Source organism: Schistocerca americana, chromosome 11 (assembly GCF_021461395.2).
Source record: "Schistocerca americana isolate TAMUIC-IGC-003095 chromosome 11, iqSchAmer2.1, whole genome shotgun sequence".
In the NCBI taxonomy this organism is placed as follows: Eukaryota; Metazoa; Arthropoda; class Insecta; order Orthoptera; family Acrididae; genus Schistocerca; species Schistocerca americana.
The window spans coordinates 175,479,022-175,498,695 of NC_060129.1; the positions used below are offsets into that span (position 1 = coordinate 175,479,022).

At 42.0% G+C, this 19,674-nt stretch overlaps 1 protein-coding gene across 1 annotated transcript in view; it reads right to left on the bottom strand.

The window, feature by feature from the left end:
- Positions 1–19,674, bottom strand: part of LOC124554135 (coiled-coil domain-containing protein AGAP005037-like) — a 252,543-nt gene that overhangs the window by 211,576 nt on the left and 21,293 nt on the right. The window contains exon 3 of the mRNA XM_047128201.1: positions 601–772. Coding sequence (XP_046984157.1) covers positions 601–772 — 172 coding nt within the window. The remainder of the gene's footprint in view (positions 1–600; positions 773–19,674) is intronic.

A 19,674-nucleotide genomic window follows, 5' to 3' on the forward strand; every position in this document is an offset into this window, starting at 1 on the left:
TTTGAGGACCGTTATTAACTAGAACCTTTTTTGTGGCTGTTATCGTAAACCGGGTTATTCATAACGACCTCCGATGTTTCAGTAGCCAACTGCACGAAAACTACAAGCCGTACAGAAAAATCAGTGGACAGAGTGTCTTTCCGTTTCGATTCGTAATAAACCACACGGCGTAACTGCACTAGGGGTAAAGTACGTCAGAAAATGTAGAGAAATCATCAGCTCCATGTTGTCACATCGAATTAGTTAGCGCCTGTAGATAGGCGACGCAGTGAATAGATTTACAAAAGTGGGCTGCTGTCATGCCTTCCTAGGCAATTCGTGTCAGCAGCTTCAATGACCTGCAAGCAGGTATTGACGTTTGCAGTGCCACAAACAGTGCCCCTACTCAGCACCTGTAACGTGAATTAAAAACTTTTCTGTATGATTTGTAGTTTTCGCGCAGGCATATTCTGAAGCCCCAGAGTAACTCGTTGCCATTTTCGCTCTTACTTACGATACACACTATTTTTTAACAGAAGCGCCTTATAACACAAGTCAGGCTGTCAGCTTTTCGTACTGTTCATGTATCTAGTTGTAACGAAGTAGAAGTGAGTTACATACCTGGCTTCCTCGTCGATGACGGGCGTGATGGAGCCGGATCTCGGGGCGTACTGGCTGTAGTAGGGGTCTTCGTAGGCGGAGGCGCCGGCGGGGGCGTACGGCGGCGCGTAAGCCCTCGAGGGACCGCCCCGCTCGGGCGAAGACATGTAGCCGCTCTCGGTGTGCAGGCGGTCTGTGGCAAGAGCAAGGCCGGCACCGGGGCACACGGCGCTTCCGTCAGTACACACAAGAGGGGCGTGCGCGCACGTACACTAACACATGGTCCAGCTACACTCTACAGCTACATGTATGCCCCGCAAGCCACCTACCACTTTGACTTCCCCCCTTTTCCGTTCCAGTCGCGAATAGTGTGTCGAAAGAACCACCATTGTTAAGCCTCCGGTACGGAACAACCACATGATGTTGTACAACAACAGAGGGACTCTTTAAAATTTAATGTGTTCTGAGCAGTTTCACGGGAAAAGATGTGTGGCCCATTTTTCCATGCCGAGAACACTGTTACAGATAGCACATATCTCGATATCCTTGATAACTTTCTTTTCCCAAAGTTGGAGACTAATTCGAACGACTTCATTTACTAATAGGATGGGGCACCTAATGGTGTGTAACACTTTGACTTCCTTCTTTTCCGTGCCAGTCGCGAATGTGTCGAAAGGACGACCATTGTTAAGCCTCCGCATGAGCTCGAATTTTACTTCCATAGTCTTTCCACGAGAGAAAGTGGGAGGAAGCAATACAGGATGCATCAAAAAGAATCATCCGGTTTTAAAAAAAATCATGACTATTATTCACCACCTACGACATAGTCGCGTATACAAACAGGATCCAATACTGTCAAATTTTTTTAAATTTTTTTTTTAAATTCCAGTCTTTGATCACAATCTCAATTCTTTAGACGATGACCGCTTTCAGTCCGTAATGACCATCCTCAGATCTACAATATACAAATATATACACCTAGTGAGCAGTGTGTCTTTCAACATAAAACAGCAATACGTATCACAATATGCTATCATACATCCAGGGAAATTTACAGATAAAATACGGTAAAACGTATATTTTTTTTTACACCATGTCCTAAAGTGTTAAGGCCATATTCGTCTTTTAATGTATCACAATTGGTTTCCATGATAGTTATCAATTTTAAAGGTCTGCTGCATGTATTTTATATAATGTGTTTTTTATCAGATTATGTCTGTTACGTTAATGATGACTTCATCTAAGCCCACAGTAGCGACATCTAGGGAGGATGTAGGAAAACACGCCGGCCGGTGTGGCCGAGCGGTTCTATGCGCTTCAGTCGGGAACCGCGCGACCGCTACAGTCGCAGGTTCGAATCCTGCCTCGGGCATGGATGTGTGTGATGTCCTTAGGTTAGTTAGGTTTAAGTAGTTCTAAGTTCTACAGGACTGATGACCTCAGATGTTAAGTCCCATAGTGCTCAGAGCCATTTGAACCATAGGCAAACAGATTTCTGGTAGCTACTGTTACTTCAGTAGCCAGTTGCAATAATGACTGTGTGATCGATGCGGCCTATTCTACACCTTATTTTAGATCTATATGACGATGCTATGCTGATTATACTTATATGTTTGGACGATGCTTCAAATGGCTCTGAGCACTATGGGACTTAAAATCTGTGGTCATCAGTCCCCTAAAACTTAGAACTACTTAAACCTAACTAACCTAAGGACATCACACACCTCCAAGCCCGAGGCAGGATTCGAACCTGCGACCGTAGCGGTCACGCGATTTTGACGATGCCAATATGGCCTTAGCACTTTAGGACACGGTGTGAAAAAGGTACGTTTTACCGTATTTTATCTGTACATTTCCCTGGTTGTATGATAGTATATTGTGATACGTATTGCTATTTTATGTTGAAAGACACACTGCTCACTAGGTGTATATATCTGTAGATTGTAGATCTGAGGATCGTCATTACGGACTGAAACCGGTCATCGTCTAAAGAATTGAGATTGTGATCAAAGACTGGAACAAAAAACACACAACTATTATGTTACTTGAGATATGTGCGTGAACAGTGTATTGTTGGAAGGAGCAAACTCTCGAGTTTTACGTGGTTCGCGCTTGGAAGCAGCAGTGTGCGCCCACTTCAGTTCTAGTAAAATGGTGTAGGGACAACAGAAAGCGTTTTGTATTCTCCGTTTTGCGCAGAGTGGGTCAATAATAACTGTTCGGCGTGACTTTCGTACTAGGTATGGTGTGGATTCTCCGCCGCGCGGGGTAGCAACGCGGTCTGGGGCGCCTTGCCACGGTTCACGCGGCTCCCCCCGTCGGAGGTTCGAGTCCTCCCTCGGGCATGGGTGTGTGTGTTGCCCTTAGCGTCAGTTAGACTACGTACTTTCTAAGCCGAGGGACCGATGACCTCAGCAGTTTGAAGGAAACTACCACCACCCACCCTGTGGATCCTCCTACAGCGCAGAGCATTAGACGACGGCATGAACAATGTCGAGAAACAGATTGCTTGTGTAAAGGAAAATCGCCGGGGCCGTCCCCGAGTGTCTGACACAGACGTCGAACGCATCCGCCGTACTTTCACAAGCACTCTGTCTTCAGGCCACAAGTGGACCATCCGACCGCCGTGTCATCCTGACAAGGGAACCTCTCCATCGCACCCCCCTCAAATTTAGTTATAAGTTGGCACAGGGATAGGCCTTGAAAAACTCAACACTGATCAATCGAGAAAACAGGAAGAAGTTGTGTGGAACTATGAAAAAAATAAGCAAAATATACAAACTGAGTAGTTTATGCACAAGATAGGCAACATCAAGGATAGTGTGAGCTCAGGAGCGCCGTGGTCCCGTGGTTAGCGCGGGTTCAAGTCTTCCCTCGAGCAAAAAATTTAATTTTTTTTATTTTCAGACAATTATCAAAGTTCAGGCACTCACACATAATCAACTTCGCTCTCCAAAATTCCAGGACATGTTCAGATTTACTTGGGCATATGCAGGATTTGACGGTCTACACACGGAAACATTTGAAAACGTAAAAAACATATGTTTTGACAGAGCACAGGGAAAACTGTGCGACTGTGAAACTCTTGCATTCATTTGTTGCAGTTTATGTGACAAACTCTTATGTTTTGATCACTTTTTTGGGAGTGATTATCACATCCACAAGAAAACCTAAATTGGGCAAGGTAGAAGAATTGTTTTACCCATTCGCCAGGTGTGCAAGTTAGGTGGGTCGACAACATATTCCTGTCATGTGACGCACATGCCGTCACCAGTGTCGTATAGAATATATCAGACGTGTTTTCCTGTGTTGACCTATGACCTTGCGATAAATTATTTTCGGTTCCTACTGGAGAGGCACGTACTTTCGTCTACTAATCGCACGGTTTTGCGGTGCGGACGCAAAACACAGACACTAAACTTATGACAGTGAACGGAGACGTTAATGAATGAACGGACAGATCGTAACTCTGCGAAAATAAAGAAAGTAAAATTTTCACTCGAGGGAAGACTCGAACCAAGAACCTCTCGTTCTGCAGCTGCTCACTCTAACCACGGGACCACGGCGCTCTTCGGCTCTCAAAGTCCTTGTTGTTGCATATCTTAGACATGGACTACTCGGTTTGTATATTTTGCTTATTTTTTCATAGTTCCACACAACTTCTTCCTGTTTTCTCGATTGATCTGTGTTCAGTTTTTGAAGGCCTATCCACTGTGTCAATTTATAACTAAATCTGAGGGGGGTGCGATGGGGAGGTTCCCTTGTCAGTTGAGGATGCGGATAGGAGGAGCATGTGGTCAGCACACCGCTCTCTCGGTCGTTATGATGGTTTTCTTTGACCAGAGCCGCTACTATTCGGTAGAGTAGCTCCTCATTTGGCATCACGAGGCTGAGTGCACCCCCGAAAAATGGCAACAGCGCACGGCGGCTGGATGGTCACCCATCCAAGTGCCGGCCACGCCCGACAGCGCTTAACTTCGGCGATCTCACGGGAACCGGTGTATCCACCGCGGCAAGGCCGTTGCCACTTTCACAAGCAATCGACAGAAATCCGTTCGCCGTGCAGCTCGACATCATGCCACCGATGTCTGTCTCGCGTGTGTTGACGTTTACACATGAAACCGTACAAAATTCGCAAGCTCTTCGTGGGGGTGGCAAACAACAACTTGTGGAGTTCTATAATTTCGTTCTCGGCAATATGGGGGATAACGGTTATCTTCCACGCTTAATGTTTAACGACGAGGCAACATTCTATTTAAATGGAAAGAGAACGGTCACAATGTGAGAATATGAGTGCGGAACAACCACATGCGGTTGTACAACAGGAGAGGCACTCTCCAAAATGTAATGTGTTCTGTGCAGTTTCACGGGAAAAGATGTATGGTCCATTTTTCTACGCCGAGAACACTGTTACAGGGAGCACATATCTCGATATCCTTGAGAACTTTCTTTTCTCAAAGTTTGATTCGAACGACTTCATTTACCAACAGGATGGGGCACCGCCACTCTGGCATCTGAAGTTGCGAGGATTTTTATATCAAAGGATTACTGAACGATGGATCGGTCGCACTGGACCAGATGATTCAGCGTTACACTACTGGCCTGCAAGGTCACCGGACCTGAGTGTATGTCATTAATTCTTGTGGGGGCTTATAAAAGACTCTGTTTATGTGCGTCCGTATCAGCAATAATGAATGAACTGTGACACCGCATAACAGCAGCTGTGGAAGCTGTAACTCGAGACATGCTCGCTGCAGTGTGGGAATAATTTGAATACCACATTGAAATATGCCGTCCATCTCAAGGCAGGGGGGAGTGCATTGAACACCTATGAAAAGGTATGGAAAAACCTTTTTGAGTTTCCCGTTCATCAAACAATAAAATTCACTGTATATATTTATTAGTTTCAGAAATATAGACGTGCCAAATTGGATGATTCTTTTTGACACAACCTGTATATAGGTTGTCTCTTTTAGGAACGCGCGCTTACCGAATTTACATTAGTAAACGTCTCTGCGATGCACAATACCCCATTGTAGCTGCTGTCACTGGAGTTCCATGAACATCTCCGTGAGGATTTCGCACTTACTAACGATCCTATTATGAAATGCGCTGCTCTTCTTCGGATCTTCCCTATTTCCTCCAACGAAAGGACCTTACAGACTCATCTTCTTTGATTTCCTTCATACTTAAGGGGATACGGAATCACCTATCCCCGCAATGTTAATATATGCCTACTATAGGGAACATTTTCTCACAAACTACTGGAGACAGAGAGGTAAAAATTTTACTGTATGTGCATTCATATGTTACAACAATACTGAAACAACAGTTTATTGTCAAAGTATTTTCTTACAGAGATATTGTACATTTATTTTTAAGTAATTTTTTTCCATCGCTTTTTACTAGACTATCACCCCTAAGTCTTTTGTAAATCAAGTAATTAAAAAATCGTTGTTTCAGTATGTAATAGGGACCTATGTCACTACGTCATAAAAATTTCAGACTTCTAGGTTGACCAGTACCTGAGATAATGTTCCTAGATGAAGTAAAAAGTAAACTTACGGGAAACGGAGAAAGAAGATTAAAACATTCCTGATCCGTAGCTAATACCCCCTTCACAGTCTTCATAATCATCTTCAAGTCTTCTTTTGGCACCCCTCTGCACCTGTCTTGCTTTTTTCACTAATGTCTTGATTATATTATCAGCATGCCTTAGTCTGTGCTGATCTAAAAAGAACATAGCACGTACCGTACGGGAACCAACACACATACCCAACTTTTGAAGGACCTGGCATTTAGTTATATTTCCAAGATTGAAGGTTGCCACAGCATCATACACACCAAAATGTAGTGTATTAATTCCGACAAACACTGTTTTTGGGAGACGATGCCATATCACACTATTCAAGCACTCGTTGGGGTTCTGCGTTTTTCCGTGAAGACATTTCATCAGAAGACTTCTGTCAGCCAGATCTCTGAAAATGGGCTTTATTTCTGCCATGATGGCTGATGGTAGACTGTGGTGGTGAATGTATTTCTCTCCTGTTGTTAGTCCCCTATTGTATTTACACCAGCTGTTTTCACCTTTGGGGCACAAACCATGTTGTGGATGCTCATCCGTGGATGCGGTGTGGAAATATAAAGCCCATATAGCTCTCCTCATTTCTTCAAGATTGCCTGTATTTTGCCTGATTGCAAGGCCATAGCAGTTCTGAATGTGGTCTATTATGGAATCAGTCAATCTTCCTCTGCCATCCAAGGTTTTCCCATCATCTAGTTTTTTCCCTTTCATAACTGATTTTAACCTTCTCAGCCTGGCACCCATTCTCTTCTGCACATGTCCTATACATTCAAGTTTGCTTATATTTACACTGTTCCCATATGGTTTGCTTTCCAAAACTTCTTTGAATGCTTTGGAGTCACCATCTCCCAGATATTTGACATAGCGAACATTATACCACTGTGAAGAGCGATGAAAAATTTTCTTCACCCCAGCAACCTCCATGCCACCACTACTACCATAATAATTAGCAATACAGTCATCACTGTGTTCATTTTTCAGCCTGCCTGTGCACCTACAGTATTTAGACATTATTGCAACATCAATAACCTTGCCAGTATCAACACTAGTTGCTGTTACAACACCATTGTTGGAGGTGTGGCCCCTTTTCTGCCACGTGCCATCAAACGCCACTGTGAGGTCACGACTGCCGTCATTTTCTTCCACTGCTTCTTCCACAGCAACCTGCATTGACTTCTGTGCTACATCTTCAACTGCAGATCCTAGTACATAATTGTAAGCTTCAAACTTTGAAGGTGCACTTGGAAGATTTAGAACACCACATAGCATATCACCAGCTGCTTTGCCCTTACCAATTGCTCGCAATCCATAAACTAACCTAATATTTACACTATAAAGTTCAGTTTTCTTGTATCCATTATTTACAGTTACTGAAACCGAACTTGGAAACTTACAGCTGTATTTACAAACACTGCATATTAAATTAAACTGGGCAGCCAGGCCAACATGGGATTCTACTTTCAGAGAAACGTTTCCATGACATTTTTTGCAGCACAAACTGTTTTCAAGAGCTTCACACAATATATTCGTATCAATGAGTTCAAAAACTTCATTCCCTCTATCAAGTAAATTATATTTCTCTTCCAAATCTCTTAGTTTTTTATGAGAAGCACTGTTTTCATTTGGTGTAAGTTCGTTCGGCAAATCAGTAATAAGTGGATTCACATTTTCCAACAGTGATGATGATGAACTGCTTTGCTTTGCTAATGAATCATTATTTCTTTTCTTTTGCCAGTTCACACGCTTTTTAAATACTTTTGCTTTAGCTCTAGGCATTTTCACTGCGAAAAATGAAGCACTAAATACGAAATAACTCAACAACAACTACTTTCTTATATCACACTGTTTACAAAACAGTCCCGCCACAAAGTCAAAGAGTAACTTGAGGAAACCAGAGAGAAACATTTTCGGGCAACTAGTGTATAAATAGTCGCTGGAAACCGGGATATTTGAATTCATGTCACTTTAAAGGTACTGCCAAAAAGTTCATGGTCAGCCACGAGAGACGTGTATGACTAAAGCGCAATACCCGATCTCACAAATATATAAAAATAAAATAGTTATAATTGTAGTAGAGCTATGTATGATACGTCATTTTAAAGAGGAAACATGGCAGAATATAATACGCCAATAAAAAAAAATTCGATTTTTTAACCCAAAATCCGATTCCGTATCCCCTTAATAGAATACGAAGGACACCAGTTTCGTAAAGCAGTATGATGCAGTTCTCAAAGAACTAGAAAAATGACCTTTAAAAATTAGTCTTCCGACCGCTGTTAACTGCAAAACATTTCAAATTTGCTAGACGAACGCGTAAGGTAAATAGTAAACGCTAAGTCATTGGTTCGAACATCGTTAGTACCAATTCTTATTACTTTTATGTAAATTCGATGTTTATTTCCAAATGGAAATGTTGATTAACATATACTGAATCATAATTTTCTAATAAAAATAACATCTATTTTTTAATTACTAATCGCATTAAAATGCGAGTATTCACAATAAATTAAAATTTGGTACAAAAATATGAAACATCACACCGAACATAAAATACTTTTTTATGTGCAGAGATTGATGAGTATTATTGATGGATTAACTTTCCATTTGTCTATAAGGCATTTCAGATATCTATCAGATTTTATTTCCTTGCAATTAGTAATTAAAAATAGGAATCTGATATGAAGACCTCGGCTGCAAACAGTGGTAAAGGATAGTGGATGAGAAACAGAGTTATTGTATGTAAAACATGCTAAGTGATGTGCTTTATTCATGTTAGACGACAGTTCCACGACAAGCCCAGATTTTTTAGCTCCGATTTCAGATTCTCACAGTGGGAAGTTTGTCACTATATCCTCATGTAAACAGTGGTAACTGCCGAAAACACGGTTGCTAATAATAGCAAAACATGGTGTTCGTGTGAGAAAAATGCATTTCAGGGGGGATTTGCTCGAATCTGAGGATAATGTGGATAACTGCGACTCAGATAAAGATTCTGAATATGCCGCTGAACGTAAATGCGCTTCAGAAGTTCTTGTTGATGGTGAGGTAAATGCGAATATTTATTTAAGGGAATAAACAATGTAGAGACCCTAACGAAAGTTTACGTCGTACTGTGGTGGTAGAAATGTTAAGAGTCATCCTCAAAATCGTTTAACGGCTGCATTAAGGCGAGAATGAAGTTACTTTTAAATTCTGCTCAATCATAAAATAATTTCTGTGCTTTTTAGTCTTTATTATTTTTATTGATGAATCCTTAAGAATAAAATTTTGAATGAAATTTACGATTTTAAAAACATATCACTGGTCTGGAAACATTTGAAAACAGTGACTCATCACAATTAATTTACTTGAAATATCTTACTGTACAATTTCTCAAAACAACCACCTTCACCTTACCATTTTTTACAGCCGATGTCTTTATATTTATATTACAAAATTATGATTCGGTATTTGTTAATTTACCATTTCCATCTGTTAGGAAGCATGGAATTTAAACAAGAGTAAAAGACAAGTTGCTACCAACAAGATTTGAAACAACGACTTTACGATCACTGGACTTCCAAGCTACATTTCATCTACTGGCGACTGTGTTAAAAAATAAGTCAAATGTGTTACAGTTAACAGTACTGGTTTAAGAAACAGAGGTTCGGAAACTGAGTGAATCCTGTAAGAATGAAGAAAATTAAAGAAGAGCAGTCCGTATTATTGCCTTGTAAAATCCCAGTTGGTACTTGCTCCAGGCTGTTGAGCAATGCTAACGAGGGTTTAGTAAACTACATCCGCCGTGGGTGGATTATATTTCCTGAGGATTCTACCACAGAATCCCAGTCTTCCATCTACCAGTCACGATTAGTTTTATGTGGCTGTACGCATGTAGTTATTTTAAACTCTCGACAGCTGGTTGTAAATACCCAATCAGAGTACGACAGGTAAATGACGTGAAACTTCCTGGCAGATTCAAACTGTGTGCCGGACCGAGACTCGAACTTAGGACCTTTGTCTTTCACGGACAAGTGCTCTAATCGACTGAGCTGCCCAAGCACGACTCACGACCTGTCCTCACAGCTTCAATTCTCCTCTCCTCTCCTCTCCTCTCCTACCTTGTAAACGTTGCAATTAATTTCAGTTTAATCCAATTATAACCACGCAAAATGCAATTATTCGACGAAACGAAAAAGAACGAATAATTCTTCCTTGTCAACCTTTTCGTAACAACATGAACCAGCATTTACTCATGTTTTGTCGGCGCAAAGTATGTCCTCGAATTAATGTCTTTCGCTTGTAAAAATGTACATCGCAGTTTTGCTACATCTACGCCCTCCACAACTTTTCACGGCCCTAAATTGAGGCTCTTGAGAACGAGTGTCATTGACGATGCCATGACCTCAACAAGATCGGAGGCGCTCAATTCGCTAACAAGCTCATCTTAAACAGGGAATCTGTATATGTGACACGGAATCTCGTCTTGTGCGAAAGGATCGAGATTTGGTGCGGGCTTGAAAATTTCCTTTCTCGCTTGCCTTCTTTTCTTGTACATGCATCATGACTGCTGTTCATGTAACTGCTACCGAAATTCATAGTAAAATGTCCAGCATTTTCCATTTGTCTTTCACAGTATTCCCTCACATAGCACACGAATTTACCAGATTATCTGGCTTTCTTTCTTGTTCAAAAAAAAAAAAAAAAAAAATGGTTCAAATGGTTCTGAGCACTATGGGACTCAACTGCTGAGGTCATTAGTCCCCTAGAACTTAGAACTAGTTAAACCTAACTAACCTAAGGACATCACAAACATCCATGCCCGAGGCAGGATTCGAACCTGCGACCGTAGCGGTCTTGCGGTTCCAGACTGCAGCGCCTAGAACCGCACGGCCACTTCGGCCGGCTTCTTTGATGTTCCGTCCAGTAAAGATCGCTCCATCTGTTGCCTTCCCTGTTCCTGCTATAAACTAACTGGTGTTCGAACAATATTTCGGCTTTAAATTTCCTAATATGCTAATTCCAGAATGTTATACTTAAATACAATTTGCAATAAACTGATCTCATTTATTTGTTAAACTAATGTATCACATTTCATTAAAGCATATTACTAAAGTACCTTAAATAGTAAATTAAAAATATTGAATTAATACTTATTAATAGCAAAATAACTGACTTGATGCAAAATATATTACAGTTCATGATTCTGAGATAGCAAAAGTGTTTTAAGAATTCATGCACTTAGGTACAGTAAAATTTGGAAACAATATAGGCAAAAATAGGACACATTTGTGCACTGAAACAAAGACAATAAAATTCAGAAGCCGTGCTATTTACAGGAAAATATTGCAAAAAACCACATAAATAAAGCTCACGTTACATGAAACAAGTAACATGCAGGAGAATAATGAAAGCATATAAAACTGTGTTAATTGTTGCATTTGTTTTGGCAAATGTTTAACTTGCATCTCACGGTAGCAGATCGGAACCGTAAAGAAATAACGAAAACAGACTTCAAGCCGACAGTAAATTTGTAGTGTCTCTAAATAAGCGCTAATGATTAAAGCACAGTCATTTGTGAAAATTGCAACTCCAAAAAAGTAATCGTCTCAATAAAATGCAAGTTCCTCGTCAAAGTATTCGAGTAGAGAAAATCTTGACTTTACATGCCACACTGGTGTGACGGTGTAAACACAGGCTATAGTTTAAATATGTAATACCGGGACCTAAGGCTTCGTTGGTACTTATCCCGGTGGGCATGACACGAAAATTATCTCACAGAGAGCGAGAAACAGCCGTCGTGAACTGACCTTGTGGTTCAATGCGGGTCATACAGTAGCTTTCTAAGTGCTGAAAGTTTTCTCAATGACGTAGAACTGATTACTGTTCTAGTAAAGAGCGTTTTGTGGTACGTATATCATTACTGACAATGAAGCGACAGGAAATACTGGAAAAGACAACCATTCCGGATGCTACAACTATTGTTTGTTAACACCACCAATCAGTAGCAGTCCTCATAGTCTTTAACACTTTATGCGAAAAAAGCATAAATCAAATACGGTCCTGCTCCTGAGATTCCATTTTGAGCTGCCATTTCGATAAATGTGTGCGCGATGCTTATTAAAGTGACATCGCCACGATTCAAAATTTACTGAGAAATTCCAAGTATGGCTATTGCATAACTGAATATTGTATTTATAAGGTTTTCCTCCAGCCATCCCTTTGATTCTATCTAAAAAAAAACCGCTCTATTAAAAACAGTTTCTTCCACTTTGCGTGGGAGTACAAGAATTAGTATATTTCATCACGGTAACATCAGTCTGGACACAGTAAGGTGATGAAATATGTAGAAAATCCTCTTTACGTATGTGTAATTTGAGTACTAATCGAATCGACATTACAGTTTTATTTGAAATTATGCGTCTAGCTGGTATTTTCTAAAAGCCCATTAAGGAATGTGAATACACAGCTAATAATGGATCATAGCTGAGGTGTATAGGAAGTTACAGTTTCAAAAGGCCTTTGGGTATGTGTAGAAGATTATTCAGCTTACCTGAATTTATTGAACATAAGCTTTACATCTACATCTATACTCCACGAGTCACCTTATGGTGTGCAGCGAAGGGTATTTTGTGCAACACTTGTTCTAGTCGAATATAGTGCGCGAGAAGAATGATTGCTGTTAAGTCTCCGTGTTTGCTCGAATCTCTCTAATTTTACCTTATTGGTGTTTTCGTGTGATTATGCGGATTGAAAAGTCCGTGCAAAAATAAAAACTACTGTGTTTGGGGTAAAGCTTTCTTATTTTTCGACATAGTCTCTTTTTAGGCTTAAACACTTCGTCCAACGCTGTTCTAATTTGTTGATCCCTTCCGAATAATAAGAATTGTCCAAGTCTGCAAAATAGCTATTAGTTACTGCAATCACCGCCTCATCTGAGTAAAATCTTCGTCCCGCCAACCATTTCTTCAAATTGGGGAACAAATGGTAGTCCGAGGGAGTCAAGTCTGGAGAATAGGGGGATGTGAAACGAGTTGGAATCCTATTTCCATTAATTTTGCGACCACAACTGCTGAGGTGTGTGCTGGTGCATTCTCGTGATGGAAAAGGACTTTTTTTGTATACAATCGTCGGGTTTTTTCTTGCAGCTCGGTTTTCAAACGGTCCAATAACGATAAATAATATTCACCTGCAATAGTTTTACCCTTTTCCAGATAGTCGATGAGGATTATCCCTTGCGAATCCTAAAAGACAGTCGCCGTAATCTTTCCGGCTGAAGGAATGGTCTTAGCCTTTTTTGGTGCACATTCTCCGTCCGTAACCCATTGTTTAGATTGTTATTTGGCCTCAGGAGTATAGTAATGTATCCATGTTTCATCCCCAGTGACGAAACGACGCTTAAAGTCCTGCGGATTCTTCCTGAACAGCTGCAAACCATCCTTCCAACACTTCACACGATTCCGTTTTTGGTCAAGGGTGAGCAATCGCGGAACCCATCTTGCGGATAGCTTTCTCATGTCCAAATGTTTATGCAAAATATTACGTACCCGTTCATTCGAGATGGCCACAGCACTAGCAATCTGACGCACCTTAACTCTTCTGTCATCCATCACCATATCGTCATTTTATCAATGATTTCTGGAGTCGCAACCTCCACAGGGCGTCCAGAACGTTCAGCATCACTTGTGCCCATATGGCCACTCCGAAAATTTTGAAACCACTTACAGAACTGTTCTAATCGAAGGTGCAGAGTGACCCTAATGTTTATCAAGCTTCTCTTTAGTCTGCTGACGCGTTTTGCTTTTCAAAAAAAATTGTTCAGATGGCTCTGAGCACTATGGGACTTAACAGCTATGGTCATCAGTCCCCTAGAACTTAGAACTACTTAAACCTAACTAACCTAAGGATAGCACACAACACCCAGCCATCACGAGGCAGAGAAAATCCCTGACCCCGCCGGGAATCGAACCCGGGAACCCGGGCGTGGGAAGCGAGAACGCTACCGCACGACCACGAGATGCGGGCCTGCTTTTCATAAAGCAATGTTTAATCACCACACGGAACTCTTTTTCGTCCATTTTTTGACAATCACTCACTTCCTTGATTCACGCGAATGCCTCGTACTGGTTTTCTCTTTTACGAACGCATGTTCTCGGTACTTTAATAGCAAACCACACCGTCATATACACCACATCTCATGTAGCGTCTGCTCCTGGAGCTGGGCGTATATCTCAGTGACGCTTTCGCGCGTACTACACGAATCTGTGACGAAACGCGCTGCTCTTCCTTGGATCTTTCTATTCCATCTATCAATCCTATCTGAAATGCGTTTCCGACTAACTAGCTGTATTCAAGTATCAGTCGAACGAAGGCTCCGTACGTTACCTCCTTCAAGTGTTGACTATACTCTGAGGACTCTTCCAAAATGAATTTCGGTCTGGCATCTGCCTTTCCTACGATTAGTTTTATGTTGTCGTTTAAATTGCTCCGTACGCATACTGCCAGATGTTTAATGGACGCGACTGTTTTGAGTGATTCCTCGGCAGTCTTGCAATCATACAATAATAGGTCTTTCCTGCTCTTCATGCGCAATGAGTTACATCCGTTTGTGTCGAGGTTCAAGTGCCAATCGCTGCACCAAGCGTTGGTCCTCTGCAGGTCTTGCTGCATTTCGCTACAGTTTTCTACCGTTGCGACTTTTCCATTTAAAACAGAATTAACCGCGAGCAGCTCCATGGAGATTCCGAGGTTATTGACAGTCAGCTGCCCCCAACCACCGGCTTGACGCAACACGCAACGCTTTCAAATGCGTGCAAGATTTTCATATTCTCTCGCTGGCTTCGCGCCAACCACTACAGAAACAATGAGCAAACCATTAGTGCTACAGAAAAAAATGAGCAGGACTTTTTTTGCAGCAAATTTAATGCAGTTAAACTTTTTAACAGGATACGTTTTTTGCTAGAGGCCGTGGTTTTCCAATTCAAGAAAAACATACGTAAGTGACCTTCAAACGCGTTTTTCTCTGGTAACTCAAAAACGGCCTCCAGCGAAAACTTAACTAATTAAATTTCCTACAAAAATGTCCAATTAATTTTTTTCTATAGAACTAATATTTGTACGTAGCTAACGAGAGAATAAGAAAATTTTACACTTGGTTTTTAAATGCATTTCAGACTGCATAAAACCTATCACTAGAGCCAGTTGAATCGCCTGATATACACGGCGTAAATTTTAAATTGACGCACCAAAATAACTCGAAAAATAAGCTTCACACGAAAAAATAGGTAGAATCCAAAGTTGATTATTTTCGAGGGGAACATCTGCTGGTGCCAAAATTAGCCCGCCACCCCAGCCCCCTGGGGGTAGGGCGGGAGGCAAGTTTAAAATTTAAAATGGGAACTCCCATTTTTTTATTGCAGAATCAGATTCTATATAAGAAACTACCTACATTTTGTCTTAGACATTTGTTTTGATTCTTGGCAGTTGGCACTGTAATTCAAGAAAATCCATGTTCGAATGTTTGTGTGGAAAATGGTTATGGATAAATAAAAAATACTTATTTACTTCGTTAATTTTGATTCGCTAAAACTAAAACTCTCCCTCTCTCCCTATACGGTGGGGTTTGAGAGAGAGGAATTAGAGTTTTACAAATACCGAATTAATTTCTTCCACAGAGTCGGATAAGTTTTGTTTGTTTCGTGGTCATGAGGTCACACAACTTTTAATTATCAAACTAACTAACTAACGAAACATCCTATTTACAATCGAGTGAACTCATTTTCTATTTATCGGTAACCATTTCCCACGCAAAAATGAGAACATGGATTTTCTTGAACTGCAGCGCCAACTACCAAGAATCAAAACAAATGTTTAAGACAAAATGTACGTAGCTTTTTATGTAGAATCTGATTCTGCAATAAAAAATGGGGGGGGTTCCCATTTGAAATTTTAAAGTTGCCTAATTTTAGCACCAGCGGATGTCTCCTTCGAAAATAATCAACTTTGGATTCTACACATTTTTTTCGTGTGAAGCTTATTTTTAGAGTTATTCTGGTTTGTCAACTTAAAATTTACACCTTGTATATAGACTGAAGGAAAAAAAGTCGCAACACCGAGAAGGAGTTGTGCGATATAAAAGAAAGTTGGTAACCATGTTTTTACATCTGAAAGATGATGTCTGTTCAAATTTCGTGCCAATTAAATAAGAGCGGCGCCACTAGCGCCCCTATGAGGATGCAAATCAGATTTGCTTTAAATACCCGCTGTAACGTACGTGAGCGTTAGTTACCTTTGATATTGGGCGTGGTGAGATGATGTTAGTCAAGAATCCCTTTAGGGCGACAAAGATGCCGGTATCAACACATCAGTGAGTTTGATCGAGGTCATGTAATAGGGCTACGAGAAGTTAGGTGTTCCTTCTGGAATATTGCAGAAAGACTTGGTAGCCATTGTACATGATTGCCCTCAGCGGTGGTCACGAGAATGTACAGTCGCAAGGAGACCAGGCTCTGGAGAGGCCATGTGGCACTATCGACAGGGAAGACCATCGTGTTCGGCGTGTTGCTCTGCCGCATCGTACTGCACCTGCAGCACCTATCTGAGCAGCAGTTGCCACCACAGTGGCACAACCAACTGTTACAAATCGGCTGCTTCCAGGACTGCTCCAAGCCAAACGCCCTGTAGCATACAAGGTGCATTCAAGTTCTAAGGCCTCCGATTTTTTTTCTCCGGACTGGAAAGAGATAGAAACATGCACATTGTTTTAAAATGAGGCCGCGTTCATTGTCAATACGTCCCAGAGATGGCAGCACCATAAAGGCAGATGGAATTTTAACGCCAGAGGCGAGAATGAGAACTGTTTTAAATACTTAAAATGGCGACGTTTTCCTTACTCGAACAGCGTGCAATCATTCGTTTTCTGAATTTGCGTGGTGTGAAACCAATTGAAATTCATCGACAGTTGAAGGAGACATGTGGTGACGGAGTTATGGATGTATCGAAAGTGCGTTCGTGGGTGCGACAGTTTAATGAAAGCAGAACATCGTGTGACAACAAACCGAAACAACCTCGGGCTCGCACAAGCCGGTCTGACGACACGATCGAGAAAGTGGAGAGAATTGTTTTGGGGGATCGCCGAATGACTGTTGAACAGATCGCCTCCAGAGTTGGCATTTCTGTGGTTTCTGTGCACACAATCCTGCACGACGACCTGAAAATGCGAAAAGTGTCATCCAGGTGGGTGCCACGAATGCTGACGGACGACCACACGGCTGCCCGTGTGGCACGTTGCCGAGCAATGTTGACGCGCAACGACAGCACGAATGGGACTTTCTTTTCGTCGGTTGTGACAATGGATGAGACATGGATGCCATATTTCAATCCAGAAACAAAGCGCCAGTCAGCTCAATGGAAGCACACAGATTCACCGCCACCAAAAAAATTTCGCGTAACCGCCAGTGCTGAATAAATGATGGTGTCCATGTTCTGGGACAGCGAGGGCGTAATCCTTATCCATTGAGTTCCAAAGGGCACTACGGTAACAGGTGCATCCTACGAAAATGTTTTGAAGAACAAATTCCTTCCTGCACTGCAACAAAAACGTCCGGGAAGGGCTGCGCGTGTGCTGTTGCACCGAGACAACACACCCGCACATCGAGCTAACGTTACGCGACAGTTTCTTCGTGATAACAACTTTGAAGTGATTCCTCATGCTCCCTACTCATCTGACCTGGCTCCTAGTAACTTCTGGCGTTTTCCAACAATGAAAGACACTCTCCGTGGCCGCACATTCACCACCCGTGCTGCTATTGCCTCTGCGATTTTCCAGTGGTCAAAACAGACTCCTAAAGAAGCCTTCGACGCTGCCATGGAATCGTGGCGTCAGCGTTGTGAAAAATGTGTACGTCTGCAGGGCGATTACGTCGAGAAGTAACGCCAGTTTCATCGATTTCGGGTGAGTAGTTAATTAGAAAAAAAATCGGAGGCCTTAGAACTTGAATGCACCTCGTACATTCCACTGACCCCAAAGCACAGCCATTTGCGACTTCAGTGGTCTCAAGCGAGAGCTCGTCGCAGGGTAGGGTGGAAGCCTGTCGTGTTTTCTGATGAAGGGCTGGTTCTGCCTCAGTGCCAGTGATGGCCCTGTATTGGTTATAAACACGCCAGCTGAGGCGCTGCAACCAACTTGTTAGCATGCTAGACACACTTGACCTACACCTGGAGTTATGGTCTGGGGTCCGATTTTGTATGACAATATGAGCACTCTCCTGGTTATCTCATGCATCTGGACTGCAAATTGGTACGTGAAACTGGTGATTCGACCTGTTGTGATGGCATTCGTGAACAACACTCCAGGAGATGTTTCCCAGAAAGGAACACCCGACCATGTACGAGGGCTATCCACAAAGTACATTACGTTTTGGAATTAAAAATAAATAAAGTATTGGAAATTTTTTTAATTATATACAGATGAAAGCCACATTTAAATACTACTTTTCTACATAGTTGCCATTTAAATTAAGGCACTTATCGTAGCGATGGACGAGCTTGGAAATTCCTTCGTCGTAAAATTCGGCCGCCTGCGCCTTCAACCACGTGGTCACCTCTTCTCGAAGCTGTGCGTCGTCATCAAAACGCTGCACAGCCAACCACTTCTTCATTGCCGGGAATAAGTGGAAGTCGCTCGGTGCCAGGTCGGGACTGTACAGCGGATGAGGAAACAACTCCCGCTTAAAAGATTCGAGAACTTCACGAGTGGCATTTGCCGTGTGGGCCCGGGCGTTGTCGTGAATCGGCAAAATCTTTGAGCCCAACTTTCCCCTGCGCTTGTTTTGTGTTGCTCTTCTGAGGTTGTGCAGAGTTTGGCAATACCTTTGAGAGTTTATTGTAGTGCCTCTTTCCAGGAAATACACAAAAATCACACCTTTTCTGTCCCAAAAGACAGTCGCCATCACCCTTCCTTGCCGACATTGTCTGCATGCATTTCTTGGGTTTTTGGGGGGAATTTGTGTGCCCCCACTGCATTGACTGCAATTTTGTCTCGCAGTTCACGTGCTTAACCCATGTTTCGTCACCAGTAACGATGCGATCGAGTAATGAGTCGCCATCTTTCTCGTAAGTGTCCAAAAACGTTAACGCTGCAGCCATTCGCTGATTTTTGTGAATCTCTGTCAAGATTTTTGGTATCCATCTTGCACAAAACTTGTGGTAACCGAGCTTTTCGGTAATGATTTCGTGCAACAAACTTGGTGAAATTTGTGGAAAACTCATAGAGAGTTCTGTTATTGTGAAATTGCAGTTTTCACGGACCGCGGCATCGACTTTTTCGACAAGTTCGGCAGTCACTATGCTCGGTCTTCCACTTCGCTCTTCGTCGTGAACGTAAGATCAGCCATTTTTAAATTTTATGACCCATTGACGCACTCCACTTTCAGTGATTATGTTGTCCCCATACACTTCACAAAGCTGCCGATAGATTTCTATCGGTGTACAGTTTTTTGCAGTCAGTAACCTTATTACAGCACGCACTTCAC